Here is an 18,936-nt window from a genome sequence, read left to right as displayed (position 1 = left end):
GCGATACGCTAACCTTCCGATTTTCCGGTGTAAGCTGGCACCTCTGAAGGCAGGTGAAGGCTGGCACCATTGCTTGCTGGCTGGCACCGTTGAGCGATACGCTAACCTTCTGGTTTTCCGGTTTAAGCTGGCACCGCTGAAGGTGGGTGACAACTTGCTGGCGGTCCCTGAAGCACGAAGTACAACTAAATACTTGATTAGATTGGAGAAGCAACACCTTATCGTTCATCCGGATGGCACGAACATTTATTTCTCGAACCTCCTGCAACGAGCGCGTGCACCCCCCACCCCCTTCGCCGTTCCCCATTCCTATTTCCCTCTCTCACTTTATCTCCTTACCTGCCCGATTTAAAGGCCGGTCCAGATGGATTGAAACGGCAGGGTGTCAGGAGCAGTGGCGTACTGGGCCGGTTCTGCTCGCTGCTCTGTGCCGTTTACTCCCGGTGTTCGCTGTGCCGAGGCTGCGAGCTTGCCCCAGCTGCTCCTTGCTCTGTGGCTGTTGGCTCTGCGTTGGTTCCCTGTAGAAAGTCCTTAGGACTTGGGGGCTCAGACCGAACTTTCTCAACCGTCAGAGGTGAAAGAGGCGCTGTCCGAATGAATAATTAAAGGCAGCAGGAATAAAGCCCTGGTGTTTCTCCAGCTTCTCATATTCTTTCTTCCTGATGTCATTGTCATTCAGGATTGCCACATCGATTACGATTGCTTTCTTCAGTCCCTTGTCCCGTATTGCTATGTCTGGTGGGTCGGCCACTACCGGGTTATCAGTCTGGTGTATTTGGGAATCCCACAGGATCTCGGCTCTGCTATTATCCGCTATCTTCTCGGGTGTTTCCCATGTGGACTTGGGAGTGTCCAATCCACGCTCGGCGCAGATGTTCCTGTGCGCAATTGGCTACAACGTGGTTGTGCCGGTCAGTGTCTGCTGTCTCCTGCCTGCATCTTGCACCCTGCTGCTACGTGCTGGATGCTTTCAGCGGATTCCTCACACAGTCTGCATCTTGGGTCTTGTCCGGTGTGATAGACCCCTGCTTCTATTGGTTTCGTGCTCAGTGCCTGTCCTTGTGCAGCCGTGAGCAGTGCCTCTCTGCTGTCCCTCAGCCCTGCCATTTCCAGCCACCGGTCCGACTTTCTCATGCCAGCCTCCTCTGATATCTGGCGATGGTGCGTCCCCTGCAGTGGCTTGTCCTGCTGTGGCCTCTGGTCCTCTGGCTCTGCTTCACCCGCTTCCATTTCCGTACCCCTTGCCTGCTGTCGGAGGTATTCTCCCAGCAGGTCGTCCCTAGGGGCCGTCTTCATGGGTGTTTCACATTTATTCCAGGACTGTGGCCTTGACACTTCCAAGTCCCCGTCCTCCTTTACTCCAGTCACTGGACGTTGGACTTGGGGTGGAATCCTCCGTGTATCGTTAGTAGTTTCCGGCTGCTGACGTCAGTGGCTTCCAGTTTGCTCCTCGGCCGGCACGCTACTGCGGCTGGCTCTCTGACGACAGGGTGATGGCGGCTCCGATCTTGTCCCTCCCGTTCAGCTGGCTCTTTAGGACCTGCCGCGCACCTGGGTGTGGCAGCGTTCCATTCCCCGGACGGTCAGAACACAACCAAATAACGAGGCCTAAGATACCCAACCCCTTGGAGTGACGAGCCTCTCACTATCTTGGTCCATGGAGTAGACACGTGCCGGGCCTGATCAAGCCTGCCTGGGTCGCCTGGGCGAGGGTGCCTGGTGATCCCGGGTTGCATTACTGATGACGTGTCCCAGGGCGCGCCCGGTGAATTGAGACACGCGGCGTCGGACAAGGTTAACGGAAAGTGTGGGTCAGATTAAAGTGGCTCCCTACCCTATCCGTCACAGCACCATCTTTCCCAGCCCCACGTATAACATCCCCCAACCCTAATCCTGGCGTCCAAGGGCCCCCACGCATGCCAACTAACCCTCACCGTACTCTGACCAACCGTGGCTGCACCTCTACAAACCAGCTCTCACAACACGCTGGAGGAACTCAGCAGGTCGGGCAGCATCCGTGGAAACGATCGGTCGACGTTTCGGGCCGGAACCCTTCGTCAGGACTGTAGAGGGAAGGGGCAGAGGCCCTATAAAGAAGGTGGGGGGAGGGTGGGAAGGAGAAGGCTGGTAGGGTCCAGGTGGAAAACCAGTAAGGGGAAAGATAAAGGGGTGAGGGAGGGGAGGCAGGGAGGTGATAGGCAGGAAAGGTGAAGAAGGAATAGGGGAAAACACAATGGGTAGTAGAAGGAAGCGGAACCATGAGGGAGATGATAGGCAGCTGGGGGAGGGGACAGAGTGACATAGGGATAGGGGAAGGGAGGGGGAAGGGAATTACCGGAAGTTGGAGAATTCTATGTTCATACCAAGGGGCTGGAGACTACCTAGACGGTATATGAGGTGTTGCTCCTCCAACCTGAGTTTAGCCTCATCATGGCAGTAGAGGAGGCCATGTATGGACATATCTGAATGGGAGCGGGAAGCAGAGTTGAAGTGGGTGGCTACCGGGAGATCCTGCCTGTTTTGGCGGACGGAGCGGAGGTGCTCGACGAAGTGGTCCCCCAATCTGCGTTGGGTTTCACCGGTGTAGAGGAGGCCGCACCGGGAGCACCGGATGCAATAGATGACCCCAACAGACTCACAGGTGAAGTGTCGCCTCACCTGGAAGGACTGTTTGGGGCCCTGAATGGTGGCAAGAGAGGAGGTGTAGGGACAGGTGTAGCACTTACGCTTACAGGGATAAGTGCCCGGTGGGCTGACTTGTGTAAGGAGGACGAAAATCCAATAAAGGCAGGTGTTGGACCTGGTTAACGAAGGCGTGGGCCAGATCAAAGTGGCAGGGCTGCATGACACTGAATTTCGAGTGACGAGATCAAGAGGCACTCGAGGGATGATTTTCCCACTACCCGCACCATTACACCCAAAACGGCGACTGTTTACTCTTCTTCCAAAGATGCTGCCTGGCCTGCTGAGAGTTCCTCCAGCATTTTGTGTGAGTTTCTCGGAATTCCAGTGTTTCCACATCCGGCGATGTGGCCTCCTGTATAATCGGAAGCAGACTGGGAGACCGCTTCGCCGAGCGCCTACCCGCCAGAGCAAGCAGGATCTCCCGGAGGCCACCCATTTTAATTCCACTTCCCATTCCCATTCCGAAATGTCCATCCACGGCCTCCTTCACTGTTGCGATGAGGACACGCTTAGGTTGGAGGAACAGCAACTTATATTCCATCTGGGTAGCCTCCTGATGGCAGGAATATTGATTTCTCAAACTTCCAGTAATGGCCACCTCTTCATTCCCCATCCCCTTATCTCCTTGCCTGCCCTCTCTGGTTTTCCGCCCCCTTTTCTTTCTTCCGTGGCCTTCTGCCCTCTGCCAGCCGACTCCCCCTTCTTCCAGTCCTTTATCTCTTTCACCGATGAACTTCCCAGCTCTTTACTTCACCCCCTCCCGGTTTCACCCATCACCTTGTGCCCCCACTCACCAACCCTGACTCCTCAGCGTTTTTTTCCAGTCCTGAGGAAGGGCCTCGGCCCGAAATGTCGACTGTGCTCCTTTCAATGGACGCCGCCTGGCCTGCTGAGCGCCTCCATCATTTTTGTGTGTGTTGCTGGGATTTCCAGGATCTGCAGATTTTCTCGTCTTTGGGGATAGAGCACAATCCGGTTTTCCAACGTCTGCCGGTATTTTAAATTTTTTTATTTTGCTAAGAGATACGGTGTGGAACTGACCCGTCTGACCCGGCAACCCTCCTGTTTAACCCGCCCTAGCCTAATCGCAGGACAGTCACGGAGGTCTTGGTCCCATATCGGCACCAGTGACGTAGGTAGGAAAGGTGAAGAGGTCCTGGGGGGGAGAATTATAGGGAGCTAGGTAAGCAGGACCTTCAGGGGTAGTAGTGTTGGGATTGCTGCCCGTGCCATGTGCCTGGGAGGGTAACAATAGGAGTTTTCTGCCACAGACTGTGGTGGAGACCAAGCCCGAGGGTATATTTCAGACCGTGAGACCATAAGACAAAGGAGCAGAAGTCGGCCATTCGGCCCATCGAGTCTGCTCCGCCATTTTATCATGAGCTGATCCATTCTCCCGTTTAGTCCCACTCCCCCGCCTTCTCACCATAACCTTTGATGCCCTGGCTACTCAGATACCTATCAATCTCTGCCTTAAATACACCCAACGACAGCCTCCACTGCTGCCTGTGGCAACAAATTCCATAGATTCACCACCCTCTGACTAAAAAAATTTCTTCGCATTTCTGTTCTGAATGGGCGCCCTTCAATCCTTAAGTCATGCCCTCTCGTACTAGACTCCCCCATCATGGGAAACAACTTTGCCACATCCACTCTGTCCATGTCTTTCAACATTCGAAATGTTTCTATGAGGTCTCCCCTCATTCAGTGCACTGAGAGCGGTAAGCGTAAAGGAGTTGGGGGCTTACTGTTCTGGTTAACAATGGATGGTACAATCCTGGTCATATTACGATCGAGGAACGTGTTTGTAGACCGGATATTGAACTTTTTGCTGTTGGACTCCGGCCATATTTCACTGAGGTACAACAATGGGCGTCACGGGAGATCGTTCCTGCCTGTGGTCGTCGAACGTGCAGCTCCTCCCGTGGAGGGTCAGATACCCTGAGCCAATAGGCTGGTCCTGGACTTATTTTCCATCTGGCATAGTTTGCATTTTGGTGTTTGATTGTTTGTGGTTTTTGTATTGCTATATTTACGCTCTACTCTTGGTTGGTGCGGCTGTACCGAAACCCAATTTCCCTCGGGATCAATAAAGTATATCTATCTATCTATTCTTCTAAACTCCAAGGAATACAGTCCAAGAGCAGACAAACGTTCCTCATATGTTAACCCTCTCATTCCCGGAATCATTCTAGTGAATCTTCTCTGTACCCTCTCCAACGTCAGCACATCCTTTCTTAAATCAGGAGACCAAAACTGCCCACAGGACTCCAAGTGAGGTGTCACCAGCGCCTTATAGAGCCTTATCATCACATCCCTGCTCCTATACTCTATTCCTCTAGAAATAAATGCCAGAATTTGAGCCGGAATTTGATTGGTATCAAAATTTGGCGAGAAGGCAGGTGTACGGGGTTGAGTGGGATCCGGGATCAGCCATGATGGAATGGCGGAGCAGACTCGATGGGCTGAATGGCCTCATTCTGCTCCTGTATCTTTTAGTTTATATTTATGGCAGAGGTTGTTGATAGATCCTTGATCGGTCAGGGCATGAAGGGATACGGGGAGAAGGCAGGAGATTGGGGCTGAGAGGGAAAATGGATCAGCCCTGTTGAAATGGCAGAGTAGACCGGACGGGCCAAATGGCCTAATTCTGCTTCTATATCTTGTGGATGATCTTTGGTGTGTGGGAGGAAACCGGCGCACCAGAGGAAACTGACCCGGTTCATGGGGAAAGCGAGCGAACTCCTTACAGGAGGAGGCGGGAATTGATCTCCGAGCCCTGGACTTCCCTGACCGAGGTGTAATAGTACCGTGGCAGCCATTTTAAAATTTTTGACTTCCAAAAGCAACCGGGCGTGAGGGTGTGTTGTGGCGGGATCCAAACTGGGAGAGGGTAATTGAATCCTGGGTTTGCTCTGCCCTTTCGCCTAGGAACAGGATGCGCTGTGATGGCTACGACGAGGAGGATGACAGCCACGAGACGAATTTTGCTGCTCGGAAGGTTCTGGCTGCCCCGCAGGACGAGCGTGAGAGCAGATACTGGACAAAGAAGCTGTACGAGTTCGAAGCAAGTGACCCAAACAGGTCTGAGCCTTAGAAACATTTCGTTCTTGGGAAAAGCCCAAACCCTTGGGACAGGAACCAGGTTGCTTCAGTCTTGTGTGGCGGGTACACGAAGCAACCGCCATGTATTTGTTGGTTTAATTTGATTTTTCTTTCGGAGATCCAGCAAAGTAACAGGCTCTTACGGCCCTGCAAGGCCGCGGAGCCCAATTGCGCCCACGCGACCAATTAACCGACTAAACTACGTCTTCGCTCCAAGTTCAGACTTAATTGCCATTCACCGGTAGACGTGAGCATAGCCGAAATAAACGGCGTTTCTCCGGGTACAGGGTGCAAAGCACAGTCACGCGCAGCATATGGAATGTATAGCTGGGGTGCCTGAGGCTTTGTGCACAGGACTGTGTTCCTCAACGTGGAGCGGAGAGCGAGCTTGCAAATGGGGCGGGAGCGAGAGGTGTTGGGAGTGGCGAGGGTGGAGCGCCCGCGGGAGGGGGTGTGGGATGGGTGGCAGAGAAGGAGTTACCAGGGTAGGGTGTAGCGCGGGTGCAGAGACACCCAGCCCTGAGACACCAGGCAAGTCCATTTGATTCCAAACAATCGGTTTATTGATCGTTACAGAATGTCTCTCTGGTGCTTCCCGCTCCCTTCCCCTTATCCCAACCATGATTCCTCCTCTCCCTTCCCCTTTCCCCAACCATGATTCCCCTCTCCCTTCCCCTTTTCCCAACCATGATTCCCCCCCCCTTCCCCTTTTCCCAACCATGATTCCCCCCCTCCCTTCCCCTTTTTCCCACCATGATTCCCCTCTTCCTTCCCCTTTTCCCAACCATGATTCCCCCTCCCTTCCCCTTTTCCCCATCCCTAATTCACCTCTCCCTTCCCCTTTTCCCAACCATGATTCCCCTCTCCCCTCCCCTTTTCCCCAACCATGATTCCCCTCTCCCTTCCCCTTTTCCCAAACATGATTCCCCTCTCCCTTCCCCTTTTCCCAACCATGATTCCCCTTCTCCCTTCCCCTTTTCACAACCATGATTCCCCTCCCCTTCCCCTTTTTCCCAACCATGATTCCCCTTCTCCCTTCCCTCCCCTTTTCCCCAACCATGATTCCACCCCTCCCTTCCCCTTTTCCCAACCATGATTCCACGCCTCCCTTCCCCTTTTCCCAACCATGATTCCACGCCTCCCTTCCTCTTTTCCCAACCATGATTCCCCTCTCCCTTCCCCTTTTCCCAACCCTCTCCCTTCTCCTTTCCCCAACCATGATTCCACCCCTCCCTTCCCCTTTTCCCAACCATGATTCCACGCCTCCCTTCCTCTTTTCCCAACCATGATTCCCCTCTCCCTTCCCCTTTTCCCAACCATGATTCCCCCTCTCCCTTCCCCTTTTCCCAACCATGATTCCCCCCTCCCTTCCCCCTTTCCCAACCATGCGACATTACTGAGCACCACCCCCCCCACCCCCCCAGAAAAATATATCTGTGTGTTAAATAATGCTGACCTTTGTGGTTCAAGTTTATTCTTTTTTGTTTAAAGAAATTGTCACCTAACTTTGAAATAGGTGGATTAAGCAGATTAGACAGTAATCTTGTAAAGAACCCTGCGCATGAATTTTGTTTGAAAATAATCGGGTTTTATCCTTTTTAAATGCAACCTGTCAGGAGCTGAAATGCCCTGGAAGCAGAACTGAGAATTGTTCTCGAGGGAAAGGTTAGGTTGATGGTGGAGTCGTAACTCCTGGATTGCTGCCTGTGCCGTGAGCCAGTGAGGATGGAAACGGGATGATCTGGCAGATAAATGCGAGGCTTAGAAGCTGGTGCAGGGGGACAGGGCTTCAGGTTCTTGGATCATTGAGATCTCTTCCGGGGGAGGTATGACCTGTTCAAAAGTGACGGGTTGCACCTGAACCCGAGGGGGACCAATATTCTTGCGGGCAGGCTTGTTAATAGCTATTGGGGAGGGCTTAAACTAATTTGGTAGGGCAGTGGGAACCAGAATGAAAGGACTCAGGATAGGACCGGTGGTAAAAAAGCAAAGACAGCATGCAGTCAGACTGTCAGGAAGGGCAGGCAGATGACAGGGTAAAATTGCAGCCAGCAGGGTGAGTATCAGTGCATTAGGGATGCAGAATCACAAAGGGTAGCAAACACACTACTCATCGAAGTTGCTGGTGGAACGCAGCAGGCCAGGCAGCATCTATAGGAAGAGGTACAGTCGACGTTTCGGGCCGAGACCCTTCGCCAGGACTCAAACACAGTACTCAATGTGTTACATCAGATGTTACTCAAAGTGAAATAAGGCGGATGATCCTGTTGCACTGTTACAGATTGTCAGGCATGATGTTGTGGCCGTCACTGAGTCGTGACTGAAGGATGGTTGGAGCTGGAGCTGAACGTCCAAGGTTAAGTGTTGTATCGGAGGGATAGGAAGGTAGGCAGAGGGGTTGGTGTGGCTCTGCTGGTTAAAAAAAATGGCATCAAATCAGTAGAAAGATGTGACATAGGGTCGGAAGATGTTGAATCCTTGTGGGTTGAGTTAAGAAACTGCAAGGGTAAAAGGACCCTGATGACAGTTATATACAGGACCCCCAACAGTGGCTGGGGTGTGGACCACAGATTACAACAGGAAACAGAAAAGGCCTGTCAAAAGGGAAATGTTATGATAGTCATGGGGGTTTTCTACGTGCAGGTCGATTGGGGAAAATCAGGGTGGTAATGGATCTCAAGAGTGAGTTTGTTGAATGCCCACAAGATGGCTTTTTAGAGCAGTTTGTCGTTGAGCCTGCTTGGGGATCAGCTGTACTGGATTGGGTGTTATGTAATGAACGGGAGGCCATTGGGGAGGTAAGGTATAAGTACCTCGAGGAGGCAGCAATCACAATATGATAGTGTTCGACTTGAAATTTGATCAGGAGAAAGTAAAGTCAGATGTAGCAGTCTTTCAGTGGAGTAAAGGAAATTACGGTGGTGTGAGAGAGGAGTCGGCTAAAGTAAATTGGAAGGAGCTGATGGCAGGGATGACAGCAGAGCAGGAATGGCTTGAGTTTCTGGGGAAAATGAGGAAGGTGCAGGAAAGATGTATTCCAAAAATGAAGAAATACTCAAATGGCAAAATAGTACAACCGTGGCTGACGAAAGGGAAGTCAAAGCTAATGTCAAAGCAGAAGAGAGGGCAAACAACAAAGCAAAAATTAGCATGAAGATGGAGGATTGGTAAGTTTTTAAAAACCTACAGAGAGCAACTGAAAGAATCATTAGGAGGGAAAAGATGAAATTTGAGAACAAGCTTCTACAAGTACGTAAAAAAAATTGAAAGAGAGATGAGAGTGGATATAGGACCGTTAGAAAATGAAGCCGGAGAAATAATAACAGAGACAAGGAGATGGCAGATAATAACACAAGAAATAGGAGCAGGAGTCGGCCATCTGGCCCGTCAAGCCTGCTCCACCATTCAATAAGATCATGGCTGATCTGACCATGGACTCATCTCCACCTACCTGCCTTTTCCCCATAACCCTTAATTTAGATGAACTAAATGAGTATTTTGCATCTGTCTTCACTGTGGAAGACATTAGCAGTGTGCCAGATGTTGTAGTGTGTGAAGGAAGAGAAGTGGGTGCAGTTACCATTACAAGGGAGAAGGTGCTCAGAAAGCTGAAAGACCTAAAGGTACATAAGTCACCTGAACCAGATGAACTGCACCCTAGGGTTCTGAAAGAGGTAGAGTTAGAGATCGTGGTGGCATTAGAAATGATCTTTCAAAATCGTTGGACTCTGGCATGGTGCCAGAGGACTGGAAAATTGAAGACACGCAGTCCTCTTTTATTGTCATTCAGTAATGCATGCATTAAGAAATGATACAATATTCCTCCGGTGTGATATCACAGAAACAGAGGACAGACCAAGACTGAAAAAAAAACTAACAAAACCACATAATGGCGGGAGGAGAAGATGGCAGTGCGCCGCGCGTGCGCAGCTCTCCGGTGAAAAATGATGTCGTATCTGTTAAATAGGGGCCGTGGACAATTTCTGATTTGATGGAGAATAGACGTGAAAGCACAGGGGAACATCTGGAGAAATTTCTGAAACGCTCGTCCGCTGCTGTCGTTACTGTGTGGTCGGGAATCTTTCGGAGAGTAGGGCTCAAAATCCCCGGCCTTGCCTGCTTTTGGCGACCGAGAAAGAGATCGAATCGCTCGGACAGAGATGGCGCTCAGTACTCGGTGTCGGAGAGCTGATCAGAGCTCGAAGTTTTCGGGTGACTCAGAGTTGGATTGTGGTCGGCATGGCAGGGAGAGTTTTTCTTCCTTCTCCCGTCTGCCTGAGATGTGGGACATTTGAGAGACTTTGAACTTTACTGTGCTCACGGACTTTCTTCATGAAGCTAGGGTATTGTGCACTGTTGTAACTATATGTTATAATTATGTGGTTTTGTCAGTTATTTCAGCCTTGGTTTGTCCTGTGTTTTGTGATATCACACCAGAGGAAATAATGTATAATTTCTTAATGCATGCATTACTAAATGACAATAAAAGAGGACTGCGTGTCTTCATAATCTAATTATAACATGTAGTTACAACAGTGCAACAATACCATAACTTGCTGAAGAAGTCCATGAGCACAGTAAGAAGAGGGCAGCAGAAAGGAAGTTAGACCAGTTAGCCTGACCTCAGTGGCTGGGAAGATGTTGGAGTCAATTGTTAAGGATGAGCTGATGGAGTACTTGGTGACACAGGACAAGATAGTACAAAGTCAACATGGTTTCCTTTAGGGAAAATCTTGCCAGACGAACCTGCTGGAATTCTTTGAGGAGATTACATGTAGGATAGATAAAGGGGATGCAGTGGATGTTGTATATTTGGACTTTCAGAAGGCCTTTACAAGGTGCCACACACATGAGGCTGCTCACCAAGTTAAGAGCCCATGGTATTACAGGAAAATTACTGGCGTGGTTAGAGCATTGGCTGATTGGTAGGAGGGAATGAGTGGGAATAAAAGGATCCTTGTTTGTCTGGCTGCCTGTGACTAGTGGTGTTCCACAGTGGTCGGTGTTAGGACAACTACTTTTTATGCTGTTTATCAATATTTAGATGACGGAATAGATGGTTTCGTTGCCAAGTTTGCAGATGATACGAAGGTTGGTGGAGGGGCAGGTAGTTTTGAGGAAACTGGTAGGCTGCAGAAGGACTTAGGCAGGTTCAGAGAATGGCCAAGAAAGTGGCTCCTCATCTCAGAAAAGATGTGCTGGCATTGGAGAGGGTTCAGAGGAGGTTCACAAGGATGATTCTGGGAATGAAAGGGTTATCATATAAGGAACATTTGATGGGTCTGTACTCGCTAGAATTTAGAAAAATGATGGTGGGGGGGGGATCTCACTGAAAACTTTTGAATGTTGAAAATCCTAGACAGAGTGGATGTGAAAAGGATGTTTCCCATGGTGGGGGAGTCTAGGACAAGAGGGCACAGCCTCAGGATAGAGGAGTGTCCATTTAAAACAGAGATGTGGAGAAATTTATTAAGCCAGAGGATGTGAATATGTGGAGTTTGTTACCACAAGCAGCTGTGGAGGCTGTAATTGGGCGTATTTAAGGCAGAGCTTGAGCGGTTCTTGATTGGACATGGCATCAAAGGTTACGGGGAGAAGGCCAGGGCATGGGGTTGAGGAGGGAAGAAAGGGATCAGCCATGATTGAATGGCGGAACAGACTCGATGGGCCAAATGGCTAATGCTCCTATGTCTTAAGGTCTAAAAGGTTAGCACAACGTTATGGGCTGAATGGTTCAGTGGTTCAAGAGCCTGATGGCTGAGGGGTAATAACTGTTCCTGATCCTGGTGGTGTGGGACCTGAGGCTCCTGTACCTCCTTCCTGATGGTCGAGGGGTGATAACTGTTCCTGAACCTGGTGGTGTGGGTCCTGAGGCTCCTGTACCTCCTTCCTGATGGTTGAGGGGGTAATAACTGTCCCTGAACCTGGTGGTGTGGGTCCTGAGGCTCCTGTACCTCCTTCCTGATGGTTGAGGGGTAATAACTGTCCCTGAACCTGGTGGGGTGGGTCCTGAGGCTCCTGTACCTCCTTCCTGATTGTTGAGGGGGTAATAACTGTCCCTGAACCTGGTGCTGTGGGTCCTGAGGCTCCTGTACCTCCTTCCTGATGTTTGTGGGGTAATAACTGTTCCTGAACCTGGTAGTGTGGGTCCTGAGGCTCCTGTACCTCCTTCCTGATGTTTGAGGGGTAATAACTGTTCCTGAACCTGGTGGTGTGGGTCCTGAGGCTCCTGTACCTTCTTCCTGATGGTTGAGGGGGTAATAACTGTTCCTGAACCTGGTGGGGTGGTTCCTGACGCTCCTGTACCTCCTTCCTGATGGCAGCAGCAAGAAGAGAACATGTCCTGGGTGGTGGGGCTCCCTGATGATGGGTGCTGCTTGCTTGCAATAACACTTTGTGTGGGTGTGCTCAATGGTGCGGAGGGCTTTACCTGTGACAGACTGGGCCGTCTCCACTACTTTTTGTAGGATTTTCTGTTCCAGGGTATTGGTGTTTTCAAACCAGGCCGTGATGCAACCAGTCAATAGGTTCTCCATACACATCTGTAGAAGTTTGTCAAAGTTTTAGATGTCATATTGAGTCTTCACAAACTTGTAGGGAAGTAGAGACGCTGCTCGGACCCCGGTGAGACGGGGACCGTGCCTGTCCGAGAGTGTGAAGTCAGCACTGGCGAACCGGGGGGGGGGCGGGGGGGCGGGGAGATCGACAGCGAGATCTGACGGCCGGGAAGGTGGCTCTGCCACGCTCCGTGGAGAGCGAAGGGCGCGACGAGGACCAGAGGACGTCCCGGTCATCCACTGCAGCCGAGGAAGACACCAGTGTGTGACGTTTGTTCGTACCGCACCGGACCCGGAGCTCTGAGGTCGAGAGAGTGGAACTGCCCCAGTGCGACAGCTCAAACTTCACACAGGTCTCAAACTTCTTAAATTACGGCAGATATATTTGTTACACTGTGGAAGCTGTTGTTTTGGTTGTCCATCATACCCAACAAATGCAGGAGACCTGCGCGGGAGAGTTTCTAAGGTGGGAAAACCGTTTTACTGGGGCGGTCCCACTCTCTCACCCTCGGAAGTCCGGGTCCAGTGGTACGAACAGACGTCACAAGCTGAGGTCTTGCTTTGTCGCAGTGGGTGACCATGATGTCTTAGAAACATAGAATAGAAACGTAGAAAACCTACAGCACAATGCAGGCCCTTCGGCCCACAAAGCTGTGCCGAACATGTCCTCCGCCTGCGAAATTACCTAGGGTTACCCATTAGCCCTCTATTTTTCTGAGCTCCATGTACCTGTCTAGGAGTCTCTCTAAAAGACCCTATCGTATCTCCACCACTGTCTCCGGCAGCCCGTTCCACGCACTCACCACTCTCTGCGTGTAAAAAAAAAACTTGCCCCTGACAACTCCTCCGTATCAAGCAGCTTAAAACTGTGCCCTCTTGTGTTAGCCATTTCAACCCTGGGAAAAAGCCTCCGACTACCCACACGATTAGATTAGATTAGATTCAACTTTATTGTCACTGTGCCGAGTACAGATACAAAGCCAGTGAAATGCAGTTAGCATCTGACCAGAAATGCAAAGAATAGTGTTATTTACAAAATAACTGTGAATAAAAAGTAAGTGTTACAGCACACAAATATAAAAGTACTGAGACAGTACAATATGGGTGCAATACTGCTTAGTGCTGTGATGAGAGGTTCAGCAGGGTCACAGCCTCAGGGAAGAAGCTCTTCCTGTGCCTGCTGGTGTGGGAGCGGAGGCTCCTGTAGCACCTACCGGATGGGAGGAGAGTAAAAAGTCCATGGTTAGGGTAAGATGCATCCTTGATAATGCTTTTCGCCCTGCCCAGGCAGCGTTTATAGTAGATGTTCTCAATGGTGGGCAATCAGGTGCCGATAATCCGCTGGGCAGTTTTCACCACACGCTGGAGTGCTTTGCGGTCCGATATGGGACAATTGCCATGCTGCACTGAGATGCAGTTGGTGAGTATGCTCTCAATGGTACAGCGGTAAAAGCCCGTCAGTATCCCGGGACAGAGGTGAGCTTTCTTGACGCTCCGCGGGAAATAAAGGCACTGTTGTGCCTTTTTGATCAGGATGGAGGAGTTCAGGGGCCAGGTGAGATCCTCGGAAATGTAGACACCAAGGAATTTGAAGCTTGATACACGCTCCACTACAGCTCCATTGATGTAGATGGGGTCATGAGTGTGGCTGCCTGAAGTCCACAATGATCTCCTTGGTCTTCTGGGTGTTAAGGGCCAGGTTGTTGTCGGCACACCATGCGGACAGGTGCTGGACCTCGTCCCTGTAGGTCGTCTCGTTATCCCCTCTGATCAGACCAACCACCATGGTGTCGTCTGCGAACTTGATTATGGAGTTAGAACCATGTACAGGAACGCAGTCATTGGTGAAAAGGGAGTACAGAAGAGTGCTCAGCACACAGCCTTGAGGCACGCCGGTGTTCAGGGTGAGAGTGGAGGAGGAGAGGTTGTCTAACTTAACTGATTGGGGTCTGTTAGTCAGGAAGTCCACATGATCAATGCCTCTCATCATCTTATACACGTCTATCAGGTCACCTCTCATCCTCCGTCGCTCCAAGGAGAAAAGGCCAAGTTCACTCAACTTTTCTCATAAGGCATGCTCCCCGATCCAGGCAACGTCCTTGTAAATCTCCCCTGCACTCTCTCTATAGTTTCCACATCCTTCCTGTAGTGAGGTGACCAAAACTGAGCACAGTACTCCAAGTGGGGTAACAACATTAGCTGCAACATTACCTCTTGCCTCCTAAACTCAATCCCATGATTGATGAAGGCCAATGCACTGTATGCCTCCTTAACCACAGGGTCAACCTGCACAGCAGCTTTGAGTGTCTTCTGGTCCTCGTCGCGCCCTTCGCTTTCCACGGAGCGAGGCAGAGCCACCTTCCCGGCCGTCGGATCTCGCTGTAGATCTCATCCCCCCGGTCCGCCAGAGCTGACTTCACACGCTAGGCCAGGCAGGTCCCCGTCTCACCGGGGTACGAGGCCCGCTGGCTACCCTCCCCTGTCGAAGCGGTGTGCCAGGGGGTGGGGGGCGGCCACTGTCTGATGCAGACAGCTACTCAGAGACACAGGTGAAGAGCTGAGGACCAAAGGTGAGTGAGCTGTCCCAGAGTGGACACGACAAGCCCCCTTCACCAGAGGTGTTACCCCTCCCTGGACATCCCTCACACCCGACACTGTCCCAGAATGGACAGGACAAGCCCCTTCACCAGAGGTGTTACCCCTCCCCGGACACCCCACACCCGACACTGTCCCAGAATGGACAGGACAAGCCCCTCCACCAGAGGTGTTACCTCTCTCTGAACATCCCTCACACCCAACACTGTCCCAGAACGGACAGGACAAGCCCCTTCACCAGAGGTGTTACCCCTCCCTGGACATCCCACACACCCGACACTGTCCCAGAATGGACAGGACAAGCCCCTTCACCAGAGGTGTTACCCCTCCCTGGAGATCCCCCACACACCCATCACTGTCCCAGAATGGACAGGACAAGCCCCTTCACCAGAGGTGTTACCTCTCTCTGGACATCCCTCACACCCGACACTGTCCCAGAATGGACAGGACAAGCCCCTTCACCAGGGGTGTTACCCCTCCCTGGACACCTCACACACCCGACACTGTCCCAGAATGGACAGGACAAGCCCCTTCACCAGAGGTGTTACCTCTCCCTGGACATCCCACACACCCAACACTGTCCCAGAATGGACAGGACAAGCCCCTTCACCAGAGGTGTTACCCCTCCCTGGACATCCCCACACACCCAACACTGTCCCAGAATGGACAGGACAAGCCCCTTCACCAGAGGTGTTACCTCTCCCTGGACATCCCACACACCCAACACTGTCCCAGAATGGACAGGACAAGCCCCTTCACCAGAGGTGTTACCCCTCCCTGGACATCCCCACACACCCAACACTGTCCCAGAATGGACAGGACAAGCCCCTTCACCAGAGGTGTTACCCCTCCCTGGACACCTCACACACCCGACACTGTCCCAGAATGGACAGGACAAGCCCCTTCACCAGAGGTGTTACCTCTCTCTGGACATCCCTCACACCCAACACTGTCCCAGAACGGACAGGACAAGCCCCTTCACCAGAGGTGTTACCCCTCCCTGGACATCCCATATACCTGTCACTGTCCCAGAATGGACAGGACAAGCCCCTTCACCAGAGGTATTACCCCTCCCTGGTCACCCCACACACCCGACACTGTCCCAGAATGGACAGGACAAGCCCCTCCACCAGAGGTGTTACCTCTCTCTGGACATCCCTCACACCCAACACTGTCCCAGAACGGACAGGACAAGCCCCTTCACCAGAGGTGTTACCCCTCCCTGGACATCCCATATACCTGTCACTGTCCCAGAATGGACAGGACAGGCCCCTTCACCAGAGGTGTTACCCCTCCCTGGACATCCCACACACCCAACACTGTCCCAGAATGGACAGGACAAGCCCCTTCACCAGAGGTGTTACCCCTCCCTGGACATCCCCACACACCCGACACTGTCCCAGAATGGACAGGACAAGCTCCTTCACCAGAGGTGTTACCCCTCCCTGGACATCCCCACACACCCGACATTGTCCCAGAATGGACAGGACAAGCCCCTTCACCAGAGGTGTTACCCCTCCCCGGACATCCCACACACCCGACACTGTCCCAGAATGGACAGGACAAGCCCCTTCACCAGAGGTGTTACCCCTCCCTGGACATCCCACACACCTGACACTGTCCCAGAATGGACAGGACAAGCCCCTTCACCAGAGGTGCTACCTCTACCTGGACATCCAACCCCCCCCACCCCCCCAACACCCCGGGTTATGACCACCTCGTTCTTAAAGACAGCTTTTCTGAAATTGCAGACTTTTTTTTTAACCGGCAGTGACAGGGAGCGATGCCCTTTCCACTTGTGGTTGTGATGGCCCGGTTTACTCTGTAGTCAGCGATCAAACACGAAACGGTTTTGTGTTTCAGTTCCCCTGTGGCTCTGTGCGTCGCATCAATTGGTAGCGGGTTCCTCCAGGTCTTGTCGAGATCAGGCGCGGCTCTCCGCTACCAAACCCGGCGGAACAGTTCCTACTGGCAGGGGAAGGGAGCAAAGGCAGGTCACTGGCACCTTAAAACCCGTCGTGCCGGGGAGATAGGGCTGGTCAGGCCGTGGTTGGCAGCTCATCTCGGAGAAAGGCGAACCGAACTCAAACCTCCGCTGCTTTGAGGCCGTACGGGGAAGTCTTTGGGAGTAAACTCCGAGGGGAAGAATCTGGAGCTGGAATCCCTGAGGCAGTCCTGAAACAAATAAGTTACCTCAAGCAGTCTAACAGGAGGGGTCATCACTCCCCCGGCTATAGTCTGACTTATTATAGAGTCTAATGGCCGAGGGTAAGAATGACCTCATTTATCGCTCTTTGTAGCAGCACAGTTGTCTTCGTCTGTTACTAAAAATGCTCCTCTATTCAGCCAAGGTGGCATGCAGAGGGTGAGAAGAATTGTCCAGAATTGCCAGGATTTTCCGGAGGGTCCTTTGTTCCACCACAGCCTCCAGTGTGTCCGGTTTGACTCCTATAACAGAGCCGGCCTTTCCAATCAGTTTACTGAGCCTGTTGGCATCACCCAGTGTTGATGCCATTGCCCCAGCACACCACCGCATGGAAGATTGTACTGGTACCAACAGACTGGTAGAACGTGTGAAGGAGAGGCCTGCACACTCCGAAGGACCTCAGTCTCCTCAGGAAGTTGAGGCGACTCTGGCCCTTCTTGTACACAGCCTCCGTGTTGGTGCTGCACTCAAGTCTGTCGTCCAGGTGCACCCCCAGGTACATGTTGGTCCTCACCACATCCACCGTCCTCACCATCAATAGTAACAGGGAGCAGTGCAGGCTCAGTCTTCCTGAAGTCCATCACCATCTTCTTTCTCTCACTGATGTTGAGCTGCAGATGATTCAGCTTGCACTATTCAATAAAGTCCTCCACCAGGGCCCCGTATTCATCCTCCCATCCTCCCTTTGTACACCCAACTGTTGCTGAGTCATCAGAGAATTTCTGCAGCTGACGCGACTCGGTGTTGTGTCCGCCAAAGAAAGTAGGCAGAGCTTCAGTTTCAGGTCCCGTTCGCATCAAGGTGTCCCTGTTGGTTCATCACTCAGCCAGTGGCACACTGTGGTATAAATCTAGAACTTCGCTCTCGAGTTTTCCGGAATGGCTCTAGAACCCACAGCCTCCCGCGTACCCTTGTCATTGCCCTCTCCGCGAAGGAACCATTGGATCTGGCGACACTGATCCGGAGGTGTCTCGCAAGTCAAGAATGAGGCGAGCTATTTGGTGGCCGCGGCCCTCATTACAAGAGCAGAAATGGCGTCTCGTCAGAAAACCAGCTCAGACTGGAGACATTTCTTCATTAATCTTTTCATTGATTTAAAAGGAGCGTAAATGCAAACAAGAGGAGAATTATCTCAAATATGTATATCAATAACAATGCAAACAGGGATTGAAATAATAGACAATAGACAATAGGTGCAGAAGTAGACCATTCGGCCCTTCGAGCCTGCACCGCCATTCTGAGATCATTAACTATCAATACCCGGTTCCTGCCTTGTCCCCATAACCCTTGATTCCCCTATCCATAAGATACCTATCTAGCTCCTTCTTGAAAGCATCCAGAGAATTGGCCTCCACTGCCTTCTGAGGCAGCACATTCCACACCTCCACAACTCTCTGGGAGAAGAAGTTCCTCCTCAACTCTGTCCTAAATGACCTGTCCTAAATCAACTCTGTCCTCTGTCCTTATTCTTAAACCATGCCCTCTGGTACTGGACTCTCCCAGCATCTGGAACATATTTCCTGCCTCTATCTTGTCCAATCCCTTAATAATCTTATATGTCTCAATCAGATCCCCCCTCAATTTCCTTCATTCCAGTTTATACAAGCCCAGTCTCTCTAACCTCTCTGCGTAAGACAGTCCGGACATCCCAGGAATTAACCTAGTGAACCTACGCTGCACCTCCTCCACAGCCAGGATGTTCTTCCTTAACCCTGGAGACCAAACTGCACACAATGAAATAGACATTATCAAAATCATACATAGTGTTAAGCCAGTATGTAATATATA

At 51.5% G+C, this 18,936-nt stretch overlaps 1 protein-coding gene across 1 annotated transcript in view; it reads left to right on the top strand.

The window, feature by feature from the left end:
* Window positions 1-18,936, top strand: part of nkapd1 (NKAP domain containing 1) — a 53,112-nt gene that overhangs the window by 21,632 nt on the left and 12,544 nt on the right. The window contains 1 exon segment of the mRNA XM_072238557.1: window positions 5,617-5,769. Within this exon segment, the coding sequence (XP_072094658.1) occupies window positions 5,617-5,769 (153 nt within the window).

Source organism: Mobula birostris, chromosome 20 (genome assembly GCF_030028105.1).
Source record: "Mobula birostris isolate sMobBir1 chromosome 20, sMobBir1.hap1, whole genome shotgun sequence".
NCBI classification, from domain to species: domain Eukaryota; kingdom Metazoa; phylum Chordata; class Chondrichthyes; order Myliobatiformes; family Myliobatidae; genus Mobula; species Mobula birostris.
This window is presented reverse-complemented; position numbering and strand designations above follow the sequence as displayed.